This window comes from Tachypleus tridentatus, chromosome 4 (assembly GCF_004210375.1).
Source record: "Tachypleus tridentatus isolate NWPU-2018 chromosome 4, ASM421037v1, whole genome shotgun sequence".
NCBI classification, from domain to species: Eukaryota; Metazoa; Arthropoda; class Merostomata; order Xiphosura; family Limulidae; genus Tachypleus; species Tachypleus tridentatus.
In genome coordinates this window covers 118,452,006-118,478,247 of record NC_134828.1, presented here as the reverse complement: position 1 = coordinate 118,478,247, position 26,242 = coordinate 118,452,006, and the positions used below count along the sequence as shown (strand labels likewise).

The 26,242-nt window shown below is 34.8% G+C and overlaps 1 protein-coding gene across 3 annotated transcripts in view; it reads right to left on the bottom strand.

Moving 5' to 3' along the window:
• LOC143249947 (carnosine N-methyltransferase-like) overlaps positions 1-18,767 on the bottom strand; it is a 71,557-nt gene extending 52,790 nt beyond the window's left edge. For 2 of the 3 annotated variants that reach the window (XM_076500572.1, XM_076500574.1), the window contains exon 1: positions 18,613-18,767. In XM_076500572.1, the coding sequence (XP_076356687.1) occupies positions 18,613-18,707 (95 nt within the window). In that variant the 5' untranslated portion in view covers positions 18,708-18,767. Of the gene's footprint in view, positions 1-18,406 lie in introns of all 3 variants that reach the window. The other variant, XM_076500573.1, reaches the window with a different exon arrangement.
• Between the last annotated feature and the right edge of the window lie 7,475 nt (positions 18,768-26,242).

The following is a 26,242-nucleotide window of genomic DNA, read 5'->3' as shown; positions in this document are numbered from 1 at the left end:
CATGCAAATGAAATTTGAGGTTTTTGGGAGGAAGAAAAGTATTTTTAATCTTAGCATGAAAGTCACTTTACACTCGAACTTGTAAAAAGACTCAACATATTCATGGACAATTTTTTTTTAAGTTTATTAAAAATACTTTACTAAAAACTCTGATTTTGTTGTATGTGAAAGACAATGTTTACTGAAGCCCTCCCAAATGTTGTGATGATGTACATACTATATTAAAAGCAGTATCAAAATTCTATCAAATTTAAATGAGTACAAAGTGGTCATGTGGTTGTTAACTGACCAAACCCATGTCAAGTGTTAATTACAAAAACTGTACTTCTTTGATTAGTGCTTTTTCAGAGTCATCCATAACAGACATGTTTTTATGTATAATTTCCTGCTGTAAGTTAGATATGGATATTTTTTCTCTAAAATCCAAGTACTTAATATACAAACTAATGCATGAAATTAAAAGATGTTTGCACTATGCACAGCCATCCAATATAATATACTTTTATTAGCTACAAAGCATCAAAACAAATATTTTGGTTGGTCACATACAATACTTCATCCAGTATAATAGATTCCATGTTTTTTTATAGTTGCCTCCCCTCTCAAAACAGGAGTCATTTCCAGTTCATATTTCAAGAAGTTAAGGGCAAGAAACCAATACTGCAGGTGCCAATTGCACAAAATAAGATAAATGAGACTGGTATACAACCAGCGAGAAACATCTGTAAATATGTGACAACATTTGAGCTATGTTTGAAAAGAAGCTATATTCACTGATAAATAACCACTCACAGGAAGTTGTAAGTAACAAGCATCATTACAAAAGCCTTACCAGAACAATAATGGAACAGGAGCTTCCCAAGATAGATGACACCATGATTAATATGTGGCAACAAGAACTTGACAAACTGACCAGAACCTAACATACACGTTGAACAAGAATGCAGGCACACAATAAAACATGATCACATTGATTGAGGCTGTACTGTGAACTGAAAAACAGTAAAGCATCCACAGGTGATGCACAGCTTTCAAGAATACATTAAGCATAAGAAGAACCATTAAAATAAATACCAGCTGAACTTAGCAATAAAAACAGAGAAATCGCAATAAACAAAGGTTGTGAGACTGAGTGTGAAACAAAGGTTGTGGGACTGAGTGTGAAACAAAGGTTGTGGGACTGAGTGTGAATACTAAAAACACTAGTGGTGTAAAAAGGACAAGAATTCCTGACATTTCTCTCTAATCATGAGTTTTAATTTAGTGGAAGCAGCGGGTAGTTTTTCCATAACTAAGACATGATGAGATAGTTTTAGTGGCAATGGAAACAGAACTACTGATTCACAAGGTCCTGAATCATGAAAACTGAACAAACCTGAAGTATAAAAACAACTTATGAGGCTAAAACTTGGTAAAGAACAGGGACAATCTATTACATAGCTACATCTAAAAATAAACATGAATTTTAATTACTTGAATTGTTAAAAATATAAAAAACAGCAATAACTGAAAACATTAATTTTTATTATTTTCACAATTATTTTTTGATTACCTTACAAGACACTAATCAACGTGATTGTTGCTCATATGCAACCAATTAAATTGTGAAGCTCTACTTGAAGGTAGTTAATAATAGTAGAAATTTTGACAGACAACACATCTAAAAATAGATTACACATTAAGCAGCAACTTCCTATTACTAATATCTTAAATAAGCTCAATCCATGTAACTGAGAAGCCATTATTCTCCTCTTAGAGAAGACAAACTTGGTAGATGAAGAAGTATGCATATCCAAAGGATATAGGTGAAGTCCCAAAAGAGTGGTAATACAAAATCTCAGGTTAATGAGACATTAGGTAGACAGGCTGCAACATGAACAATCCACTCCATGGAGTAAGCTAGCTGGAAGATTAATTCAGTGAAAGTTAAGAATTGACCAAAAATTCTCTAATCATCCATCTAATGATACCAATCAATACTAAGTATACATAGAAGACCAGCTGATGGGTTTAGCACACATATGAATAAACTGGGAAATCACTCTTCCTTGTGAAAAACAAGGACAGGCAAGTTAGCATATATTAAATTTCTATCCAACATTGTGAAACCCTGATGAAGCAATTTTTATAAAATTCACATTTCTCATGTTCAGCCTATAAAATAGGAATATCTATAAACCAAATGAGGCAGGTAAAAGCCATGACCAGTCTCTGATTTCCTATTGTCTTTGGTACCACAAAAAGATGGGAGTAAAACTTTCAAGGAAATAAAACATTACTATTCCTTTTTTATGAAAAATGTTCAAAATTATTTGTTCAAATATAGGGCAGAAACTAGAAGAACTGAATTTTGAAAATGAACAGTAAATTTAATGAAGAATCTGATGTGCAGCAAAGGGTCCATGAATGAACAGAAATATGTGATAACCCCCAAAGGTGTAGATAGAGGTCATAAAGAAGATTCATGCTACTTACATTTATATTAGGCCACACTGAAGGTATCAGCAAATATTGCAATTATTAAGCTACTTTTCACACAGGACTCTGGGGTGGAAATCAGGTGCAAAACGAAATGATAAAAAAACTAATCAGCAACTGTTAGAAAGCTTCTACTGAACAGGAAATAAGTTAAACACCTACAAAGAAAAAATAAAACAGAATTTATATATATATATTTCACGGATGACAGTTGGTTAAAGAGATCAGTATCTTTCAACACAGCCAGAGAAGTGAAAGTGTCAAATGAACATTGTAAAAAACTTTTCAAGCCTTCAGTCAAATTAGGAGCTTTTTATGGTGCATCATAGTAGGCTGACCTGCTGTATCCAGATCAAATTCAGCATCACCAGGTTACACCACTTTGTTTCACTGAATAACAACTTTTGTGGGGCAGCATTTTACCAGACCTCACTAAGAAATGTCAATATCTGATACTTACACACTTGAGAGAACTGTTGTCATTTTCACCTCATAGTATACCCTTAATAGTTTGTTATAATTAAATAGGTTTGTGCAAGTAAGTTAACAACTTAATGGTGTTATTATTTTATTATGCTGAAAAAAGAAAGACCTACTGGATATATATATATATATATATCAGTGAAGGAAAATAATAACTTGCAATACTGTATCACACCTCTATTAACATAATAGCATGAATCCCATAGACCAGTACAATGAATATAAATATATTTCAAAATCATCCAAAAAAACACCTGTAGTGTGATATCCCACTGGAAGACCAAGCCACTTCTGTACCAGGTACACTCTTCACCCATTGTGGTGGTAGGTGTCACATAAATTGGTGGAAACTGGGAGGAACACATCGAATGAATGGGAGAAAAAATATAGGTGAGTCCAACCCCACATCATACTGAAATATCTGGAACAATAGTCCAAGACAAAAATGAATGTAGGGTGTTACCCACAGACTGGATTGTGGGAAAAGATAATGGATTGTGCCCCTTGGTGTAGAGTGACGAGTGTGCATCATACTGTAGCCAGTAGGTCAACTCCAGTCCAAAATCTGATGGCATCAGGCATGCATATCCCATGGTGGGATGAGCACCAAGACAGGTTTCACCTAAAGTCAAGTAGAATGGAAAGAAAAAAATTCCATATCAGTTGACTAAATAGGGAACATGTGCACAAATCACAACCAACACTAGCAATCCAGTAAGTAACCCATCCTCTGATCAATGGTAGTAATGGATGTGCTAATGTAATGGTGCACTTCAAAAACAATTGGACCTGTCCCCCCACTGTAGAATGCTTGCCTCAGATAATGAATTTCACTGAGGTGGAGTGCCAGAAGGGCTACATCTTCCCCATATAGGTCTGTACAAAAGCTGGAGACATGGAAGACCAGTTTATTTCTTTTGAATTTCATACAAAGCTACATGAAGGATATCTGTACCAGTTATTCCTAATTCAGCAGTAAAAGATTAAGAGGGATTGGTTGGTTGGTTGATTTAGTGAGTTATGGTACAAAACAGCTAGACTATCCATGCCAAACACATTCAGTAAAATTTATATGCAAAAACGGCTTGTTTGGGTTGAGAAAATATTTTACATAGAAGAGTGAACAACGATTCGACCTTCTTCGGTCATCGTCAGGTTCACAAAGAAAGAGGTAACCAGAGATGACCGAAGAAGGTCGAAACGTTGTTCGCTCTTCTATGTAAAATATTTTCTCAACCCAAACGAGCCGTTTTTGCATATAAATTTCTCAACAAGTGGATTTCTCGACATCACATCCAGTAAAAAGGTAAAAATAAAGTAAATGTAGTAAAATACATAAAAGGAAATGAAGGTAAAACAAAATGGCATTTAAAAACATAAAATGGCATAAAACCAATGTTGACACCTAGTCTACAATGTTGTAAAGGACTTTCTGTCGCATAATGGTAATGATCATAACCTGCCAGGAAGAAGTTGGCCTTTCCAGTCCTGGATCTGGGTTATGTGTCATTATGGCCAGGTAAAATAATAAAGGTGTTAAAAGACATGCAGCAAAATTGTAATAACAATTCGCCAGGAAAACTAACAGGTAGTTCAAACAGCAGTGTTAGTCACCTGAAGCTGACCTATCACAGTCCTGATGTCGAGTTATTTAATGTTATGACCAAGTTCCAATTTCAAATTGAACAAGAGAGAATGAGACTGAAAAGGGAACCACAATTAAAAAGGTGTAATGAATAAATATCAAACACTTAAATGAGGTTACAAAGATTAATGGCCACTAAAAAACTAAAAACTTTATCATGACAGTGTCACCATCACCAATAACACTGTCCAATGTTACAGACAAACCCTGGGAATAACAGGTTTAAACTAGTGCCATCATTGAGAGTCATAATGAAAACAAGAAAGTAAAATGTGGCTTTCAGTGATTTGAATGTTACACAAACTACACACTGGTGCATCAGTTCCAGACGAAAGAAAACAATGAGTATAAATACTGTGACCAATGCGAAGTCTAGTTAGAACAACTTCCTCCTTCCGAACATTATGAAAGCTAGATGGCTAAAGCTCACTATAGGGTTTTATTTGAAAAAGCTTGTTGTCGCATTCCTCACACCAAGTGAACTGCCAACTGGCATGGAGCCAAGCCTGGAATACAGGACCATAGGCCATGTACGGAATAGGCACAGTGGTGATAGTGCCAGAGCAGATAAATTTAGCTGCTGTGTCTGCAAGCTCGTTCCCGCGAATACCAACGTGGCCTGGTATCCAGAAAAACTGGATAGATGTAAATGTTAATGAGAAGTGGGTCAGTCAGTTTTGAAGATCAGCGAGAACAGGGTGTGAACCAGCATGAAGCAATTCCAAGCCAGTAGAGAACTAAGTGAGTCAGTATAAATAGTGCAGTCAGAGTACTGCTCAGCTTCAATAAGATCCAGGGCAAGAGATATGGCATACAGTTCAGCAGTGAACACAGAAGCTGTAGAGGGGATTCTGCTCACAACCACTGAACCGCAACAAACCATGGCAGAGCCCACAGAATTACCTGATTTGGAACCATCTGTATAAATTGGAATGGAATGATTGTTCAAAAGATATTCAGTAAATAAAAGGCGGTACTTCCAATCAGGAGTATCTGCCTTTCTCAGATGACTTAAAGAAAGGTCACATTTGGGGGCTGTATTAAGCCATGGTGGGATGGGATGACCAGTGGATTCTGCAATGTTATCCAAGGACAGACCCAATTCATCCAATTGCGCCTGGATGTGAAGGCCAAAAGGAGCAATGGCAGATCGTCTGTTCTGAAAAAGCATGGCCCACTGAGGAAGGAAACACATCCCCAGGTGGGATGCTTTGGTAAGGAGCGAAATTTCAAAGAATATAGTAAAAACAGTTGCAAACAGAGAAGGTGCAGAAAAGGTTCATGAGATTCTATGCATGAGCTTTAAACAGGGGAGGTGCGGAAAGAACCCACTGCAGAGTTGAAGTCCTTGATGATGAATGGAGTCCAGCATCTTTAAGGCTGAGGGTCTAGCAGAGCCATAGACCACTGATCCACAGTTAAGTTTTGATCAAATAAGAGCACGATATATCTTTAACATAGAACATCGATCCGCTCCCCAACTAATGGTAGAGAGGACATGGAGGATGTTCAATGCTCTTGTGCATTTGACCTGAAGCTGCTTTAAGTGTTGGATAAAGGTCAGTTTACGGTCAAAGATAAGCCCCAAGAACTTGGTCTCAGGGACAACTGGCAGCGAAACTTCACCGATACTGAGTTCAGGATCAGGGTAAATACCCCATTGGTAGCAAAAGTGCATGCAAATAGTTTTAGAGAGAGAAAAATTAAAGCCATTTGCCATAGTCCACTTCAGTACATGATTGAGGGCAGTTTCTAGTTGCCGCACAATATATCTCATGGTCGACGACTGAGACAAGATGTGAAAGTCGTCGACATAGAGCCAATTCGCAACAGAGAGAGGGAATTGTTCAGTGATGGCATTTATCTTTATACTGAAAAGTGTGACACTCAAAACACAACCCTGAGGGACCCCAAGTTCTTGTACAAAAGAACAGGAAAATATCTAACCCACATAAACTTAAAATCTCCTGTGCATTAAAAAAAATGTTAATAAACATCGGTAAATGGCCACGTAACCCTTTTTTTTTTTGGAGGTCTCTCAAAATGCCATACTTCCATGTTGTGTCATAAGACTTCTCAATGTCAAAGAATATTGATACATGGTGTTGACATTTGAGAAAGCCTTCTCTGATTGATGTTTCAAGTCGAATTAGGCAGTCTGTTGTGGAGTGCTGTCGTCGGACCCTACACTGGGAGGGTGAGAGGAGGTTGTTTGATTTCAGGAACCAAACAAGATGAGCATTAACCATCTAAGGTCTTACAGAGACAGCTCATCAAAGCAATTGAATGGTAGTTTGAAGAAATCTTGGGATCTTTCCCAGGCTTAGAGAAAGGTAAGATAATAGCCTGGCACCAGGCATCAGGAAAAACATTCTCCTGCCAGATCCGGTTGAAAACAATTAGAAGAATATGAAGAGAAGCAGGAGAGAGATAGCACAGCATGTCATAGTGTACATCATCAGGTCCAACAGATGTACTGCAAGACCGATGAAGGGCCATTTTTAGTTCCACCAGTGTAAAGGGACGATTATAGTCATAGAGACAATCAGCTCGAAAGGAAAGAGGTGAACACTCTGCCCAAGTCTTGATGGCCAAGAAGGTGGAGGAACAAGCAGAAGTGCTAGATACCCGGCAAAAGCTTTCACCTAGAGTACCGGTAATGCTCCGGACATCAGCTTCCTCTTGGCCAGAGAGTAAGATCGAGAGGGGGACAGAATTGTAGTGCCCACTGACCTTTCAAATCCTGTCCCATATGGCTTTGGAACTGGTGGTAGAAGATATGCTAGTTGTGAACTTAATCCAAGATTCCTTCTGGCTTTGACGTCTTACCCACCTAGCATGTGCACGGGCCCGTTGGAAAGCAATGCAGTTTGAAAGTGTGGGATATCTACAAAAAGTATCCCAGGCCCGTTTTTGAGCCTTCCATGCCAAGTGGCAAGCAGGATTCCACCACAGACCAGGATATCGTGGAAAACGTGTCAAGGTTTTCGGAATACACTGAGCAGCTGCTTGTATAATACAGTCAGTTACCACTGCCACACAGTCGTCTATTGATGGCTGATTCACGATGGCAGGATCAAGTTCTGCAAGAGCAGTGAAAGTGGACCAGTCTGCCTGATCCAGCTTCCCACCAAGGCACGTGGTTAGGGTGACATCGATCACAGCCAGTCTCTCTTAAAAGTATAGGAAAATGATCACTGCCTAGTGGAGTATTGTCAACACTCCATGAAAATTGGGAAAATAATGAAGGAGAGCAAACTGAGAGATCAGTAGCAGTAGAGGACTGACTCGGTGCATGAAAATAAGTGGAAGAACCAGTATTGAAAAGAGAAAGATTGTGATCAAAGAGCATACGCTCTACAGAGCGACCCCTCCTATCAATAACAGCACTTCCCCAGAGGGGATGGTGTCCATTAAAGCCCCCCAGGATTACAAAGGGAGACTGCTACTTTTCAACAAGAGCATCAAGGTCTGATTGATCATATGTCTCTCCAGGGGACAGGTAGAGAGAACAAACAGTGATGGTATGACCCAACAAAACACGGATGGCTACAGCCTCCAAGGCTGTGTTGGGTGGGCACATGCTAATCAACTAACAGTGCCACCCCTCCATGCACTCGTCCATCACACAGCCTGTCAGTTCTGTACAGAGAAAACTGCCAAATGGTGACAGTATCAGCAGGTTTTAGAAATGTTTCTTGTAAGGAAAGACATACAGGATGGTAGAAAGCAATCAGTATTTTGATATCATCCAGATTAGAACGTAAACCTCGACAGTTCCAGTGTATCAAGATGGCCATTTTTAATGACGTGATGGCGAATTGGTTGGAGAACCCTTCTGTTTACAACCACGTATTTTTTCTTTACTATCCTTATTCGGGGGGTGTCTATCAACCGCTATGGATCCTGCCCTGGGTCGATTGGGCAGATCTTTGTTGTTGGAAGGGGATTCCAGTTACTGAGGACACGAACGAATGATTGTTTTGCAACTTGGGGTGGGAGAAAAAGATGTTTCTGAAGAAATGCCTGTACCTGGAACCAAAGGATGTGGATCCTGGAGTTTGCTGGAACATATGGGAGGAACAGAGATGGGTGTAGAAGTTGATTCATCAACTTTTTTAACCATGGAGGTGAAAAGGCTTTTCATTTGTTTTGAGAACGATTCTCTTGGAGGCACAGAGATCTGTCTGCACTCCCATTGTAGCTGTAGCCTCAGGATAAGTAATGTTATGAGTTGTTTTCAAATGCTGTACCTCTTTTTCCTCCAACCATTTAGGACAAGAACAAAAGTAGGAAGGGTGACAACCATTGCAGTTGACACAATGTGGGTCCATGTCACACTCACAGGCATCGTGGTTCTTGCCACCACAACGAGCACATGTCAGGGAACCACGACATGACGTCTTTGAGTGGCCAAACCTCTAACATTGGAAACATCGGAGAGGGTTTGGAATGTATGACCGTACCTTGCAATTTAGATAACCTGCCTTGATGGTGGCAGGTCACGTGGTGATGTTAATGTCAAAATGAGGATATCTGTTGGCAGTGTAACTCCATCTTTGAGAGTGGAGATGCGCCTCACTGCAGAAACTCCTTGAGTGGAAAAACCAGCAAGAATCTCTGACTTGGGGACATCCTTCAGATCCCTCTCAACAATAACTCCTCGTGATGAATTCAAGGTAGCATGAGGAGTAACCTCAATAGCTAAATCCCCAATTGCCTTTGAATTCAAGATGAGTTAACTCTGTTGGGATGTGGCTGTTTCAACCAATATGTCTCCAGATCAAAGCTTCTTTACTGACTTTGGAGAGCCAGCAAGACCCTCTAGTCCCTTGTGAATAAAAAAGGGAGACATTTGCTCTGAAGGTTTTTCTGAAAGAGAATGTAATTTAAAAAAATGAGGTACAGGTGTTACAGATGTTGAAGATTGCTGCTTAAAGTCTTTAAGACGTGGTCATTTACCTATTGACTGTTTTTCATTATTTTATTTTAAAGTTTTGTTGGAGGATCCATTGGAAAAAAGGAAAATTTCGGTACCTACTGACCCCACCCACCATGGAGCCCTACTAGGGGACGTACTACAATGTCATGCAAGGACATTGCAGCAATGCCAGGGTTTCGTGAGCACTATACCCAAACACCAGCATCAGACACAATGTCCACAACACCTGTTGAGAACATCCAACACTGGTACTTGGTTGACTCTAGCCCAAGTGGACCAGCCGATTGACATAAGCGGGCCCACTCAAAGGTCGCCTATCTACAGGAATTTAAGGCCAAAGAGGTGTGTCAGGGTTGGACTCCTGAACCACTAGGATCCTCTCTTCCCCTTCATGGGTTGCCATGCACAGCAAAAACGTGGGTGGATGTTTAGATCCAAGAGGAGATAAACTGAAAGAACAGAACCTTCACTGGGAGGTCCTCTCACCACGTACAGGAATCCACACTGAGGGGATTAAGAGGGAAGGCAACTATTCATCACCAAATCTTGTGATACTCTTTTACCAACAAATAATGTTATTAAGTGTCACATTATAATGCCCCATGGCTAAAAGGGCAAGCATATTCAGTGAAGGGGGTTTAACCCATAACTTTCAGAATGCAAGTTGAGCTTTCTAACCTTCTGGCCATGCTAGATATAAATGACTGGACACACCCTGAGCAACCACAGAGACTGGGGAAATTGAACCAGATCCATGCAACAACCTCCTAGTGGAGTAGATAGTCAAAGTCATCCTAGAAAAAAGCCAGAAAGAAGAGTAGACAGGGATAAAAGTAATGAAATAAAATTATATTCACTTGAGGAAAACTTATCAGGAAAATTACACTGCTTCATATAAGGTTAAATTTTCTCATGAATTGCTTTTGCATTTAAATCCATATGCTGTGTTCACTTTCATTGGCCATGAATACAAGAATATTGATGGAACATGCACTATCAATCAGAAAAGCCAACAAAAAGATGAAATTATTTGGAAATGTAATATTTCTGGTATGTATAAGTGTACCAGTTGGTCTAATCCCACTTTAGCATCCACTCCCAGTGCCTGTAGATGAGGAACCAGATATTAAGGAAGAGGTAACTTGGTGTTAAGAGAATGGACAAAAGCATTCAGATGAGGAGTACTCCAATCACTGCAAAGCCACCAGAAAACTTGAAGGTCAAAGGACCATTCCATAGAGTAAATCTGACTGAGTCAAGAAAGAAAGTCAATCATGAAATTGAAAGCACCCAGAATATGATGCAATGAGAGACATACTTGCAATGTGAGGTCCTAAGAATTCCAACATTTGACCACAAAGCAAATGAGAACAGGTGCCTCCTTGGTGGTTAAAAAATAGCACAACAGTAGAACTGTCTGAATGGATCATGACAAGATTGTTCCAAACAATAAGAAGAAAATTATATAAAGCATGTAATACTGCCTGAAGTTCCAAGATGTAATGGTAGGATGGTTTTATCTAAGACCATTGTCCAGAAGCCTCCTGTTGATAAATCCACTCTAAAAGTAGGAGTGAGGAACAGATGTAAATCCAGACGAAGAGAAGAAAGATATACCACAACAGTTATGTTTTCCTTCTTCAACCACCACTAAAGATCATCAAGAATTAAAGGAAGAAAAGCAATAAGTAAGTCCAAGATTTCTTCGGTCATGTGATGTCCACTGAAAATAATGCATATGTGTAAAACCTGAGAAAATAACAGCTTCCATAGATGCTCATGACCCCAAAAGCAATATAACTTTGCATGTGGAAAGAGAGAGAGACAAAAGTGTGTGGAGAACTAAAAGCTTTATGGAACACAAATAAAATGGAGAAGGTTTGACCCAAATGAGATTAGTCTTGAAAAATACCTACGCAGATTAGATACTGGGTGGGAATCAGGAAAGATTTCTCCATCTTGAGAATCCAACCCACACAAGCTGCTTTTGTTACTAGCAGATGAGTATACTGAGAAGACATCAATTTGGAAGGAGTTACCAGAAGTCAGTTATTTATGAAGAGGTGGAAGTGCAATCATTAAGTATGCATAAGTCAGGCAAAGGCTTTAACTACTTGACAAATACATGTGGTGTTGAAGCAAGCCCAAATAGTAAAGCAAGAAACTAAAACATAAACTCATTGTGGACGATCCAAAGATAGCATCTTAACTAATAAGAAATGGAAATATGGAAGTAAGCATCTAAGACATCCACAAACATGAAGAAAATGAACCCCAAAGAGTGAGAAAATATTTCACAGTAACCTGTAAAGATTCAATAATTGGATAAGGCTGGATAAATCATCCTCAGGTTGTCAGTCCATAGTATTCTTGGGGTTGATAGAAATAATGGTATTAAAACCTGAGAAAGGAAGATTCACAGGCTCTATAGCACACTGTAAGAGAAGAACCTGAAGAGCTTTGGTTAGATGCTGACTGGCAGCAGGATCCTAAGGTAATGGGAAGGATACTAAAACTAGAGACAAAGGAGGTGGGGAGAATAATTGAAGACAAAGTCTACCATACAAAACCTTAATAACCTACAGATTTGGAGAAAACTCCCAACACAAGTGAACAAAATAAGATAAATACAATTCTACTGGATCAAAAGCCATAGTCACCAAAACTATTGGCAGTGATTAGTAACATGGCAAGACAAGCAATAAACTGAAAGAACACTGTAGGAAGGAAGAGGAAAAAATGTCAGGGTTAAGGACAGAAAACAGGTATTGAGAATGGTATGGAAACAGACTGGGACAAAAGAACAATCAAAACACAAAGGGTTGAGTGTTGCTTCACAGATTTTATGCAGTACTCCAAAGAATCAGGAATGTCTCCAAAAACAGATCTATAGAGAAAGGGAGTTATCAAAAAGGTAAGTATAAGGTAGATAAACCTGAGACAAGACTGTGTTTCTACTAGGGAATTCCCAAGAGCAAAGAAACTGTGTGAAGTGATAGGATAGAGAAGGACAATCATATCAATGTGGGGGTAATGAGATATCCTCCAAAACTACCTCAAGAAACTGGTAAAAAGCCTCAGAAAGGAGATGAAAGGTTCCAAAGTAGAAATGTAAGAGCAAGATAATGGCAGGAGAACTAGGCAAGAAATAAATATGTAGGGTTGTCAGGATCTGTTCCCCACACAAACAAAGCTGACTTTAGCTTATAGGAGTCTAGAAAGAGATAACTGGCCAGATAATAAGGCAATGCATAGTGATCAGAAGCCAGAAACCCATGTTGGACAAGGTATGCTGGAACTGGCCATCAAGTGTTAAATGAAATGCTTAGCATGTACCTTAATATCAGAAGGAAGGAAGGAAGACATGGTAATCAGACGATGAGGTAGCACATAACAAGGAAAAGACAGGACCATATGCAAAACACTTTGCACACAGAGGACACCAGTGAACCGGTTATTATGTATATGTAAACAAAGGTAAGGTTTTGTCTGAAGTTATAAACTGCAAGACTATTACCAGCCCACTTTTACTAAACTTTAACAAACACATTGAAAGGTGAAAGCTATTCAGCAACATTTTCTTTGGATGAATAAAGAATAATAAATATCATCTTTCTGTAACTTCCTTTTATTAAAGCATATTTAAGTTATCACAGTCTCACAAATAAGCAGGATTCTTTTTAACCCCTCTATTATGGATTGGGTGGAATCAGCCCAGCTCATAACCATGAAAGCAATTACACTATGATTTTTGATAAAGTATGCACGTGTTCATAATATTTTGCAGGTTAATGGTAAACATAGCAAGACTTTTGTACACAAAATACCAAATTTCTGAATTAAGCATTAAGACTTTTGTAATTAAAGATTTTCCCATAATTTTTTTCTTTGAGAATGTGGACTATCCAGCATGCAGAGAAATTTTCATTTTAATATTAAAAATATTTTTATACATCAGAAAAGTTTCACATGTGAGATCTTTATAATGTCCAAATAATTATTAATTTCTTTTTAAAGAAAAACTTTATATTTTATTTGTTATTTTCACTATTAGTAGGGCTAGGGGACAAATATAAATTTTGACAGAGTAGAAATCAATTTCAGTTAAGGCAGTTTCATAACAGGATGGTTGGCATTTGGAATGAGTTGCCTTCAAATGTTATAATGGCAGTAAATTTAAGCAAGTTTAAGAAAAAACTTAAGAAGTATATGAAAGATAAGAGCTGGCTTTAAGAGTTTTTAATTTAATTTAAAGGATGAAACAGCTGAGATTGACCAATAGATTCTCTGTTGTTCCAAAACATCATGTTCTGTTTTTATATAAATGCATTTTCCACTTTATTACATTAATGTTTCAGCCATTGCTGGCCAACATAAGAGAAATGACAATGACACGGTGCATGTGCACTCATATTACTGTATCTCAGAGAATAAAAAATGACCCTCACAAAGTGACCTGTCTTGGCTATCTACGTTTTAGTGAACTGGTACTTTTAAAAATAGTTACATTTCACTTATAATACACTGTATATGTATATTATTATTACTATTTAGAAATAAGTTTTTAAAACATATTTTTCTTTAGACATAGAACAGCAAACGGTTATCTCTTCTAGTTATGCCCTTTGCACATAGTTGCTGATCCTCAAAGGTTGCTAAGCCTTAAGAAATTTCACACATGGAGGATGCAAAATGAAATATTTTTAGGTTATATATATATTTATTTTAGTAACCAACAAAAACATAAATTGCTATATTCATATCATAAAACTCCATTATAATTTATCTGGTAACTAAGTTGTAGTTGGGTATAAAAAAAATATGAAATTTCAAACAGCCTAAAAACTCAACTTACCAGCACAAAGGTTTGTCTCAAAAGAAAGAGCTAAAGCCGTTATATTTGAAAATGGCTGAGAAAACCACTTTGAAAACATTCTGAGATCTTCACTGATTATTTAAATATCATATATAGAAGTATATATGTGACCATTTCCAAAAACAGAAAGGAGTGATACCACTGCATTGTATTCAGTACACGAGTGATATCTCAACAACTAGTATATTTGAGGTTATTTTCTATTCTGGCCTGTCAGTATTGGTAACTTGAGTTTTTAATTTGTACAAAACTAAAGGCTTTATATTTTGACATCACAAACATCTCACTTAAAACTGTGCTGCTTTCAACATACCATGTAACACAAGAAAAATCTATATTTAGGTGTGATTTTTAACATTTACATTTAAATTAAGAAATCAAATACTATATAAAACAAATATGTGAATTATAATCTACAGTTTAACACCAAATTTACTGACACAATAGTCAAATAAAAGTTTGAACAAGAATCAACACACGAAATGAAACGACTTATGTCCCATTACCCGTATGCAAAGTGTTCAGAATTAAGATAGTAGGTGGGTCCGTTTCAATCCAGTAAAAATAACCTAACCAACAGTTTATAGAAAAATGAGAGATTTATGTTACAGACTAAAATACTTACAGTTTTAAAATTCATTTGATTATTATAAACTATTTATATATTTATATCATTTTATCATATGAAATGTATTCTTATATATACACACATCATGTTAAGCATAATCATATCAAAAACATACAAATTCTAGAATAATTATTGTTTTACTAATCAAAAAAATATAAAATCAATATATTTATATAATTAATCTTGGTGAGCCTATAGATTATTTTTTGACAACAAAATTATGGAATGTTTTTCTTTATTATCAAAAAGTATTCAAAAAAGTTTATTCGAAGTCAAAATTAGAGGTTTTGGTATAACTCTATCAATAAGCAAAGTAACAAGTCATTACATCAGTGTTTTATACACAAAGTAACAAGTCATTACATCAGTGTTTCTACACACAAAATAACAAGTCATAACATCAGTGTTTTTATACACAAAGTAACAAGTAATTACATCACTATTTTTATGCACAAAGTAACAAGCCATTACAAGTGTTTTTACACACAATGTAACAAGTCATTACATCAGTGTTTTTATACACAAAGTAACATGCGATTACATCAGTTTTTACATACAAAGTAACAAGCCATTACATGTGTTTTTATACACAAAGTAACAAGCCATTACAAGTGTTTTTACACACAAGGTAACAAGTTATTACATCAGTTTTTACACACAAGGTAACAAGTTATTACATCAGTTTTTATACACAAAGTAAAAAGTCACTACATCAGTGTTTTATACACAAAGTAACAAGTAACTACATCAGTGTTTTTATACACAAAGTAACAAGTCACTACATCAGTGTTTTTATACACAAAGTAACAAGTCACTACATCAGTGTTTTTATACACAAAGTAACAAGTCACTACATCAGTGTTTTTATACACAAAGTAACAAGTCATTACATCAGTGTTTCTACACAAAGTAACAAGTCATTACATCAGTGTTTTATACACAAAGTAACAAGTCATTACATCAGTGTTTTCTACACAAAGTAATAAGTCATTACATCAGTGTTTTTATACACAAAGTAATAAGTCATTACATCAGTGTTTTATACACAAAGTAACAAGTCATTACATCAGTGTTTCTACACAAAGTAACAAGTCACTACATCAGTGTTTTTATACACAAGGTAACAAGTCACTACATCAGTGTTTTTATACACAAAGAAATCATTACATTAGTGTTTTACACACAAAGGACAGATTTTTGCAAACAAACAGAATGCACAGTTTAAAGGTTTAAATGAAGTTACACATGTCTGTTTATATATATGTTATAATAGTTAATTAATAAATGAAAAGATGTGCTCTAAAGTGGTTCAGATTATAGATAGCAGTTTATCTGTCTAAATATGACTTTCGCTAGCATAAATTCACTAATAAATATAAAACTGGTTATGTAACATTCAATAAATCTATAATATATTATGTTAAAGCTGCACTATTGTTTAGTTCACACATGAGCAACAGGAATCATCATGGCTAGTTATTTAACCAATGACCACTAGGCTACACCCTTACATTTATAATGTATGAAGCAGAACATATGCATAATGTCAGATCATGGATGTAATACAGGATGTTATGTCATGTTTAAGTTCAATGGATATAAATATATATACACATATTCTGAAACTGAAAATGTACGAGTGCTACTAAGTCCATCTACTGTCAACCCTTACTTTCAACTATTATCTCTTGGACTACTCTTTTTTACCATGAACAGGACCATCACATTATTATCTCCTGTGGTTGTTGCCTCATGAATCAAAGATCACAAGATTGATACCTGGTGCCACACAAACATGTTCACCCTTTTAACCATTATAATGTAGATTATAATCTACTGGAATTTAATGTTCATCTAGTGACCATCAAGGAATACTGACATCATTTTTACAAGTTGATAATTCAGGCATGCTTATAGATATTCATACTAGTTGTAAAAAATAGTTTTGTAAAGCTGGCTGCAAACAAGAAATATCTAAACAAATTGCACACTATTAATAAACATTTTCTGATATATTGTTGCCATTTTGTTTCATACAACTATACCATACAATTCCCAATGATAGAAACAGCATGTTCAAATGTTGTTTCAGTTTTTTTATTGCATGTTTTTTGTTTAATGTTAGTTGATATTATAACAAACACAAGATATTCAAGAACATGAAATTGAAACATATATAATAGAATATACAAAAACATGAAATAAAAAAACGTAACATATGATATGATACTCAGGAACATGAAATCAAACATATCACTCTTCCTGGAAATTCATGTCAGCTGATAAATATCTAAATGACAACAGATGGCTTTAGTTTTGTTTAGCAGATCAGATGGCCCAGATGGACCAACATGTTACCTACTGTTCTTAAATTTTATTGTCTGCAACCCATTACTCACAGTTTGTTTTGCCTTTCTTCTGTTAGTGGAGCATTTTTAAATGTAGCTGGCAAACACTGGCAAATGGCAAAAACCACAAACAGAAAACAACAACTAGTTTGAAGCCTAGTGTATGAGTAGTCAAATAAAGCAATGTATTTGTAAAACTACAAAATAAACTACTGTGAATGCATTATATCACTGACAACTTGCTATTGAAAGCTAGAATCCATTATTTTACACTTTTAAGTTTTTCAGGAAGTTCAAACTAGTCAATGTGAAGATTACATGCAGTAACACTCAAGCAAAAACTCTAAAACTATTGGCTTAATACAAAAATGTAACTACTGTTCAAGGATAAAAAAAGTATCAAATGTTTGTGAATAAATTATTTTTTTAAATATAAAATCACCAATTAAAAACAGCAAACAAAAATTATATATTAATTGATAAAATTTGAAGAAATGTGCATAATGAAATATTCGGATAAAACCATTCAAGATCAAACTTATTAGCAGAAACAGTCTAACACTTACAAACTCAATGGCAAGCCTACTATTACTATTCTCAACATCACTGATTATAAAATATTGTTATTAAAACCAAATATACTAAAAATATAACTAAAATTTATCATTAGTAAGATTTTGTATAAATCCTTGATGAAATCCCACTGAATCTTTTAAAGTTATGATACAAGTATCCCACCAAATGTCTTTTACACTGATGTGGTACAAGGCTGAAGCATGAAAACATTTACATAAAATTAAACTTTTCTAGAGTAATTTAACATATATAGTTGGTCTCTAAACTTTCAATTTTAAATGAATACTTTACTTCATTAAACCCTTTTAATACGATTGTTTTTCTGTAAGTTAAAATAAGATCCGGAATACTCTCACCATGTTCATCATCCTAAGTATTATTACAACTACAGTAGATTAATTGTATTATAGAATAACATTTAAAATGTTACTTCATTGTCTTGGACAGAATGACAAACTTCCTTCACCAGTCTAAAAAACATGTTCATAAATATGTAATGTATTATAAACTCTAGGTTTTCGTGCTTCATGATTACACTCACGACCTATAGGTTAGTATCGTTGTCAGCTTATTTTATACAAAGCTTAGGTCTGAAGTAATTATTGCACAGTGTCAGATTTACACATATTGTTCTACCTGTAGCATCTAAAAGCATTTACTATACGTTGAAAATGTTTCTTTTCTTCAACATCCTCCACGTCTGTCTCCAATCCTTCTGAATTCTCAGCCATAGTTATCGAGCCAAATAAGATCTACAAATATTAGTTAGCGCTTGTTACGAAAGGGGAAGGATAAAAAATAATTAACAAACAATGCAAAATCTCGTATAAAATACTAAAAGTGACAATTGAACGAGACTTAAAATGTTACAACAAAAACTAAAATATAAAACTCCCAACTCTGATGGAATCAGATGTCAACAGGATACATTGATCATGAACTGTAGATAAAAATAATTTATTCAGATCTTTTTTCTGCGTTAGACAAAAGGTGTACTGAATTAATATAGTGTTTTATGACAACACTATACCTGTCAGTTCATTTTGGCTGTCCTATCCTCTAAACAAAAAATAATAGAGTTATTCTCAGGAGATTATTTTGTAGACGCATTTTGTGAAGGAAACAAAGCCACATTGAACTATTTGCTGTGTCCACCGAGAGAAATCGAACCCATCATTTTAGATCATAAATTCATAGACTTACCATTGTACCAGCGGAGGACTAGGTGAAATGCACAAAATTAATGTCAATATATATATATATATTCATATTCGTTTGTTATAACTTAAAAACAAGCTGGAACAAAAAGAAATCAAACAAAAAAACGCTCCACTAATTGAAAATATCCCAAGGTACAAGCTATAATGTGGGATTATAAAAATATACACTAGGTTTTGGAGGTGACTGGGAAGCAGGACCCACATTGCGGTGGGAATACACCATCTACCAGTCTTAACCTATATTCGTCACTCACGAATGAGAAACGAAAGAGTAGAAACAGAGATAGGTAGATAGGCACTTATTGACAGCACTGCAAGTGAACTATACCAGCATCAAGCGTCCCATTCAGCTATCCAAACAAATTAGCGTAGCTTTCAATTGAAAATTGATTGAAAAAGAAAAAAAAGTTTGTTTTGAATTTCTCACAAAGCTACTCGAGGGCTATCTGCGCTAGCCGTCCCTAATTTAGCAGTGTAACACTAGAGGAAAGGCAGTTAGTCATCACCACCCACCGCCAACTCTTGGGCTACTCTTTTACCAATGCATAACGAGATGGATCGTCAAATTATAACGCTCCTACAGTTGAAAGGACGAGCATGTTTGATGTGACGTGGATTCGAACTCGCGACCCTCGAATTAGGAGTCGAGTGCCTTAACCACCTGGCCATGCTGGGCCAAGAAAATAAAGAAATATGGTATTACCATTAGGGGGTAAGTAAGTTGAAAACTTACCTCTTCTTACAGCTAGACAGTATATCCTCACCGCAATGTGAATCCTACTTCCGTAGTCACCTCCAAAACTTAGGATACATTTTATAATCCTACTTTATAGCTTGAACCCTGGGATATTTTCAATTGGTGCAACGTTTTTTGTTCAATCTATTTTTGTTTCGCTTTTTTAAAGCTATGACACACTAATATAATTAGTCAGATGTTTCTATTTGCTGTTTTAACGCAGTCCTTCCTTGTAAATTTGCTTGTTTATCTTCATTAAAATGTATTCATTTTCATTTTATCTGCCACATTAACGTTTGAGCAACTGTCTTTTCTGTAGCTTAGACTTTTAGTTGAATATTTTGACTTTGATTATACTGTAGTATCGCAGCTCTTTCACGGCTGTTTTTCTTTTACTATCTGGTGAAAATAATTCAATTCCCATCACATGTAACGACAAAACATTACCCTATTTCTTAATTTATTGTTTCTATAAAATTGAATATTTGTATATTAACTTAAATCACTGCAAGCCAACGTAACTAAAAATGTAGAAAACCTAGCGATGAACTATAGTTATCTAACTTACTTGTTCACCCTATATTTCGGAATCACTCCAATACTCTAAACTATATCTTCACTCACCTTTCAGTTCGTTTTCTAACTAATCTAACACTTTACAGATCATACTTATATCAATATAACATAATGTTTACTGACAACAAGGGATCTACTAATTCATCTAGGCTGCCCAACACTCTAAACTAAACTAAAGCTAATGAACAATCCCCAAAGCCAACCCTTATCATTCATAGTTATCAAACTTTCTCTTGAACTCGCTTAAATGTACTGCCTCCACAACGTATGAAGGCAACCTTTTCCAAACCTAGAGGTAACTTTTGATATTTATAAATCATGACGCTCCAGGTTATCTAACAGCAAGGCTTTGTGCTTAAAACTCTAAGAACTGTATTTCGATACTCATGTGGGCAGAACAGTGATGGCTCTACTTAACTATAAAGAAAAAAATTATGTCATATTACTTCAATGCAGTTATAAGCTATATTTTCATTATTTCAATTTAAATATTTGTTATAGGGCGTAAGACGTTAAGATCATGTAAGATTCTAAAATCAGCACTACAATACATAAAGTATGCAGGTTTTTTTAACGATCAATAGACTTAACGAGACATACACTGCTGGCCAAAATCTTAAGGCCAATGAAATAAAGAAAAAATGTGTATTTTGCGTTGTTAGACTTAACCACTTATTTGAGTAGAGCTTCGAAAGATGAAAATAACAAAAGGAGGAAAAAAACTTTTTTTTTTTTTTTTTGCATTTAATAGGAAAAATGTGAACACTATGAAATTAGCCTAAATACCAGCTGGTCAAAAGTTTAGGACCATACTAAAACGAAGCGTGTATGTGAACATGATTACTTTATAAATATGAGAATCAATGAATCATAGTTTCTTTAGGTCATAGAATGCTATTTATTCAACGACTGTAAGTTACATGATCTATTCTTATAAATGCTTCTCTTAGTTATCAATTAATCGATCGATTAGCCGTGAAATTGTATGAATACTTTTATTTGTAGTTGTAGCACTACTAGAGAGTAAATTTATTTTGAAAGTTAAAAAAGTACTTTGTACTTATACCTACGATTTGTGTCAAGGTGAACTTTGCCTCAGGAAACGTTATGAAAGAAATAAACTAATGTATTATTGTTACATAAACTGATCTTCGCATAACTTTCACCAATTAATCTAACATCACCCGCCTAACGTAGAGCACGTTTCATTGATAGGCAGTGTGTTCTCCAGAAACAATTGGAATAGTATCAATATTGCACACTTAGTCTTCTATCGTTTGAAAGGCCAGTTTTAGAGGCATTTTATATGTCTTTCAATACTAATTCATACATGCTTGATGGGATTAACAATGCTGCATCATTCGTTTGATCCATATATGTATAATTTATATTCAATATATCGGCTGATTAGTATGGTGGAGGCAAGCACTTTAATACAACACGACGAAGTTAGAAGCCAGTTGTGGCAGAGTAATATGAGGCAATCATAGTGTACTATTCCTATAACTGTTATCTATTAATAGTAGAATTTTCCATGACGTAGAAATTGATATATCCAGTATTATATTTTCTGCTATAAAACCACTACTATATGCATTATGATTCTGTATAAAAATATTTTAAAGAGTGATTTATGATAATTTTCCAAATAAGTGTGTGTTCGTGACCTGTCTGCTCGATGAACAATTTGTTAAGAAAAGAACAGTTTGTGCACTAGACGTACTATTAGAAATGTTATATAGCATCTGTTTTGTGCCTTGTGAGAAAAATACACATCACCAGAGGTTTAGCTAACAAGCAAGGGCTCAAAAGTCCATTTCTATGTATACACTATAGGTGTTCGGTTATTACAGTCGCGGACCACATACTCAAACACTTGTCATATTGACAAATGGCGTATTTTGGTTATGTTGCGGATGGTGCTTCGGCTTGTCAATATATTTGGAAAACTGTGTCATCGGTTTGAAAATAGTTACACATTCTGTTGGTAACACTCTGAGACTCTTGTAGGAAATGTGCAACAACCTCTTGTATTTGTCGAGCTTTTATAAACTTAATTTCTTTTTAGATGAGTAAAATATATAAACATCTTATTTGAGGTTTAGATACGGTTTATAAACACTATAAACCTATGTGACTGATTAATTCAAGATGAGTAAAGTGACATCATTATATATACATATATATAGCACAGAATGCTGAAGCTTATATGCTTAATTTTCACAACTATATACACATTTATAAACTTGGGGATAGGTGAAATTATTTTATTAAAAATGGACGAGTAGCTTTGCGCGAAATTCAAAACAAACCAAACCATACCAGTAAATGACTACCGTAATTACCTCTGAAGCAGTTTCGCGCAAAATAAAAAAACAACAACAAAACTTATCGTTAACTTTCTCTGATGGTTAAAGTTCTTAAAGTAGGTAGTAAAGAATGGGTTTGTATATAGTTTGTAAAGTAGGTAGTAAAGAATGGGTTTGTATATAGTTTTAAAGTAGGTAGTAAAGAATGGGTTTGTATATAGTTTGTAAAGTAGGTAGTAAAGAATGTGTTTGTATATAGTTTGTAAAGTAGGTAGTAAAGAATGGGTTTGTATATAGTTTGTAAAGTAGGTAGTAAAGAATGGGTTTCTATATAGTTTGTAAAGTAGGTAGTAAAGAATGGGTTTGTATATAGTTTTTAAAGTAGGTAGTAAAGAATGGGTTTCCATATAGTTTGTAAAGTAGGTAGTAAAGAATGGGTTTCTATATAGTTTGTAAAGTAGGTAGTAAAGAATGGGTTTGTATATAGTTTTTAAAGTAGGTAGTAAAGAATGGGTTTCTATATAGTTTGTAAAGTAGGTAGTAAAGAATGGGTTTCTATAGTTTTTAGGCAGTAAAGAATGGGTTTCTATATAGCTTTTAAAGTAGGTAGTAGAGAATGGGTTTCTATATAGTTTGTAAAGTAGGTAGTAAAGAATGGGTTTGTATATACTTTTTAAAGTAGGTAGTAAAGAATGGGTTTGTATATACTTTTTAAAGTAGGTAGTAAAGAATGGGTTTCTATATAGTTTGTAAAGTAGGTAGTAAAGAATGGGTTTGTATATAGTTTTTAAAGTAGGTAGTAAAGAATGGGTTTCTATATAGCTTTTAAAGTAGGTAGTAGAGAATGGGTTTCTATATAGTTTTTAAAGTATGTAGTACAAAATGGGTTTCTATATTTTTTTAAAGTAGGTAGTACAGAATGGGTTTCTATATAGTTTTTAAAGTTGGTAGTACAGAATGGGTTTCTATATAGTTTTAAATTAGGTAGTAGAGAATGGGTTTTTAAATAGTTCTTAAAGTAGATAGTAGAGAATGGGTTTCTATATAGATTTTAAAGTAGGTAGTAGAAAATGAGTTTCTATATAGCTTTTAAAATAGGTAGTAGAGAACGGGTTTCGATATAGTTTTTAAAGTAGGAAGTACAGAATGGGTTTCTATATAGCTTTTAAAGTAGGTAGTAGAGAATGGGTTTCTGTATAGTTCTTAAATTAGGTAGTAGAGAATAGGATTTTATATAGATTTTAAAGTAGGTAGTAGAGAATGGGTCTCTATATAGCTTTTAAATTAGGTAGTAGAGAACGGGTTTCTATATAGCTTTTAAAGTAGGTAGTAGAGAACGGGTTTCTATATAGTTTTAAAGTAGGAAGTACAGAATGGGTTTCTATATAGCTTTTAAAGTAGGTAGTAGAGAATGGGTTTTAAAGTAGGTAGTACAAAATGGGTTTCTATATCCTTTTTAAAGTAAGTAGTACAGAATGGGTTTCTATATAGTTTTTAAAGTATGTAGTACAAAATGGGTTTCTATATCCTTTTTAAAGTAGGTAGTACAGAATGGGTTTCTATATAGTTTTAAATTAGGTAGTAGAGAATGGGTTTTTAAATAGTTTTTAAAGTAGATAGTAGAGAATGGGTTTCTATATAGATTTTAAAGTAGGTAGTAGAAAATGGGTTTCTGTATAGTTCTTAAATTAGGTTGTAGAGAATAGGTTTCTATATAGTTTTTAAAATATGTAGTAGAGAATGGGTTTCTGTATAGTTTTTAAATTAGGTAGTAGAGAATGGGTTTTTATATAGTTCTTAAAGTAGGTAGTAGAGAATGGGAAGTTATATAGATTTTAGAGTAGGTAATAGAGAATGTGTTTCTTTATAGCTTTTAGAGTAGGTCATAGAGAACGGGTTTGTATACAGTTTTTAAAGTAGGTAGTAGAGAATGGGTTTCTATATAGTTTTTAAAGTATGTTGTAGAGAATGGGTTTCTATGTACTTTTTAAAGTAGGTAGTAGAGAATGGTTTTCTATATAGTTTTTAAAGTAGGTTGTAGAGAATGGGTTTCTGTATAGTTTTTAAAGTAGGTAGTAGAGAATGGGTTTCTATATAGTTTTTAAATTAGGTAGTTGAGAATGGGTTTTTATATAGTTCTTAAAGTAGGTAGTAGAGGATAGGTTTCTATATAGTTTTTAAAGTAGGTAGTAGAGGATAGGTTTCTATATAGTTTTTAAAGTAGGTAGTAGAGAATGGGATTCCATATACCGTTTTTAAAGTCGGTAGTAGAGAATGGGATTTTATATAGATTTGAAAGTAGGTAGTAGAGAATGGGTTTCTATATAGTTTTTTCAAGTAGGTAGTACAGAATGGGTTTCTATATAGTTTTTAAAGTAGGTAGCAGAAAATGGGTTTTTATATAGTTTTTAAAGTAGGTAGTAGAAAATGGGTTTCTATATAATTTTTAAAGTTGGTAGTAGTGAATGGGTTTCTATATAGTTTTTAAAGTAAGTAGTAGAGAATGGGTTTCTATATAGTTTTTAAAGTAAGTAGTAGAAAATGGGTTTCTATATTTTTCACGAAGATAAGCAATATATTGTTTCTGATAACTTCATTGTATGCAGTAAAAAGAATTCATCTTAAGAAAAAAGTTTGAAACAAAACACTAAAAATATTATACTGGATTAAGCCTTTCTAGCAATCAATAATTATGTCGCAGATTTATTTTAATCAATGTAAAGAGAAATGATAATCTGTGATGTAGAAAAATAATGTATTTTCTAATTGGTCACATCCTCTGCTGTAGACATGAGCAGTCTGGCTTATTCGAGGTTCATCAGAACGGCTCCGGCCAGAAATCCAAAGAAATGTAGTAAAGTGTCTCATGATTACGGTATATAAGTAATATCTATGGATTGCTTAAGTCGTTGCAACGTAGCATCTTATACCTTAAGTCAACTTAGATGCTTAAATTATATCTGTCACTGTCTCAAATTTTGTCCCCTGGTGCGACAGTTGTAAGTTTATGGACTTAATACTCTAAAATGCGGGGTTTATTTCCCTTGGGTGGACAGAATGTATTTTTGCTTGTATACAAACAAACACATCCACTAAATTTAGCTGTTCAACGTTACTGTTTAATAATGATATCGGAGGCTTATATTCTATTTCCGAGATTTTCTGCTGCTAAATATTCTGTACTTGCAGCTCCAAAACCAATCCTGTTGATCGGCTCAAGGTCCTTGTACTCGCTAAACTGTTGTTGTTTGTTTAAGCACAAAGCTATACAAAAGACTATCTTTGCTCAGCCCACCATAGGTATCGAAATTAAGTTTCTAGTGGTATAAGTCCGCAGACATATCACTGTTTCACTTAGAGGCCTGGCTAAGTGTTTTGAACGGTTCATAACGTTAAAGAACAACAAAAGGTATTTTGGTGTTATC